The sequence below is a fragment of the Crocuta crocuta genome, unplaced genomic scaffold, assembly GCF_008692635.1.
Source record: "Crocuta crocuta isolate KB4526 unplaced genomic scaffold, BGI_CrCroc_1.0 scaffold443, whole genome shotgun sequence".
Lineage (NCBI taxonomy): Eukaryota > Metazoa > Chordata > Mammalia > Carnivora > Hyaenidae > Crocuta > Crocuta crocuta.
In genome coordinates, this window is record NW_027529446.1 from 624,761 (window position 1) to 625,992 (window position 1,232).

The window sequence follows — 1,232 nt, forward strand, 5'->3', positions numbered from 1 at the left end:
CCCCGGTCGCGGCGCGCCCTCTGCTGGCGTCCTCGGGGATTGTATTCGCGCCCGGCCCGCGGGGCTGGCGCTTACCTGCGCTGGACCCCCTGCCTGGGAGGCGGGTCCCTCCACGTGTGCATCTCTGACAGTCGCAGTCGGCCCCCCATCCCGGCTCCCCCAACTCGGCTTGTCTTATTCCTTTTTTAGGGGTTTATTTTTAAGTAATCCCTGCACCCAACATGGGGTACAAACTCACAACCCTGAGATCAAGCGTTGCAAGCTATTCAGACCGAACCAGCCAGGCACCCCTGTTTTTCTTTTTCAGCTGTTTACTTGTAACATGCTGTATGATTTGCGTATTCGTTACACTGAGTGTTAAACGTCCCCATCACCCCAAACCAGAGCTGGAATCTTGGTATTTCCCTTGGTGGCTCTCAAGCGCCATCAACGAGCGCCCCTCAAATCTTAAATACAAGTGACACCCGTTCTGTGAAGGCTTCCGGTCCTCCCCATTGACACCCTCCCCCCACCCCCCTCAACATCTTGCGACTGGCCGGCTACTAAGACGGGAAAGTAACTACAACCCCCAGCATGCCGTGCGCGGAGCGCAGTGCGTCTTTGTTAAAGTCGCCCGCGGCCTGCTGGGGGTCGTAGTTCGCGCGTGCGCCTTCGCCCGGCCTCCTCTTCCCAGACGTCTCCGCGCGTCGTCCTCCTCGTCCTCCCGGCTGCGCGCTGTCGGCCGGAGTCCGCTCGCAGCCGTCGCCATGCTGCCCGTCGCGTTCCTGCGCCGTCCCGGCCTGCGCTGCCTCGNGCCGGCCCCGGCCCAGGGCCCCGGCCAGATGTCCTTCACCTTCGCCTCACCCACGCAGGTTCGGACGCCGGTCAGGTCGGGGCCCCTCCTTGGTCGCCACCTCCAGGCGCGACCCGCTGTGGTCCGCAGTCGGAGACTCCCAACCGCCCGGTTGTGGACGCTCATCTATTCCGCTCCTGCGCCCCTCCCCCGTGTTGTCATTCCGAACCCACCCGTCCCCAGGTCGCTGCTTCCTGTTCCGGGCCTGTGTCCCCATTCCACTCCCCCGGACCCGCGTCGGCCCCCCCAAAGTGGTCGGCACTCCGGGCTCCCCAGCCTTCGGGCCTCGGAGACCCCTAACTCCCCTCCAGGACCCCGGGCCCACGCCGATTCCACCTGGGCCCCTCCCAGACACACCCCCCCCCCCCGACCCCCGGGCCCCCCCCCACGGCCCCTTCTC

At 65.4% G+C, this 1,232-nt stretch overlaps 1 protein-coding gene across 1 annotated transcript in view; it reads left to right on the top strand.

Annotated features, from left to right (window-relative positions):
- ATP5F1D (ATP synthase F1 subunit delta) overlaps positions 1–1,232 on the top strand; it is a 4,644-nt gene that overhangs the window by 1,645 nt on the left and 1,767 nt on the right. Inside the window, exon 3 of the mRNA XM_077760600.1 lies at positions 674–851. Within this exon, the coding sequence (XP_077616726.1) occupies positions 674–851 (178 nt within the window). The remainder of the gene's footprint in view (positions 1–673; positions 852–1,232) is intronic.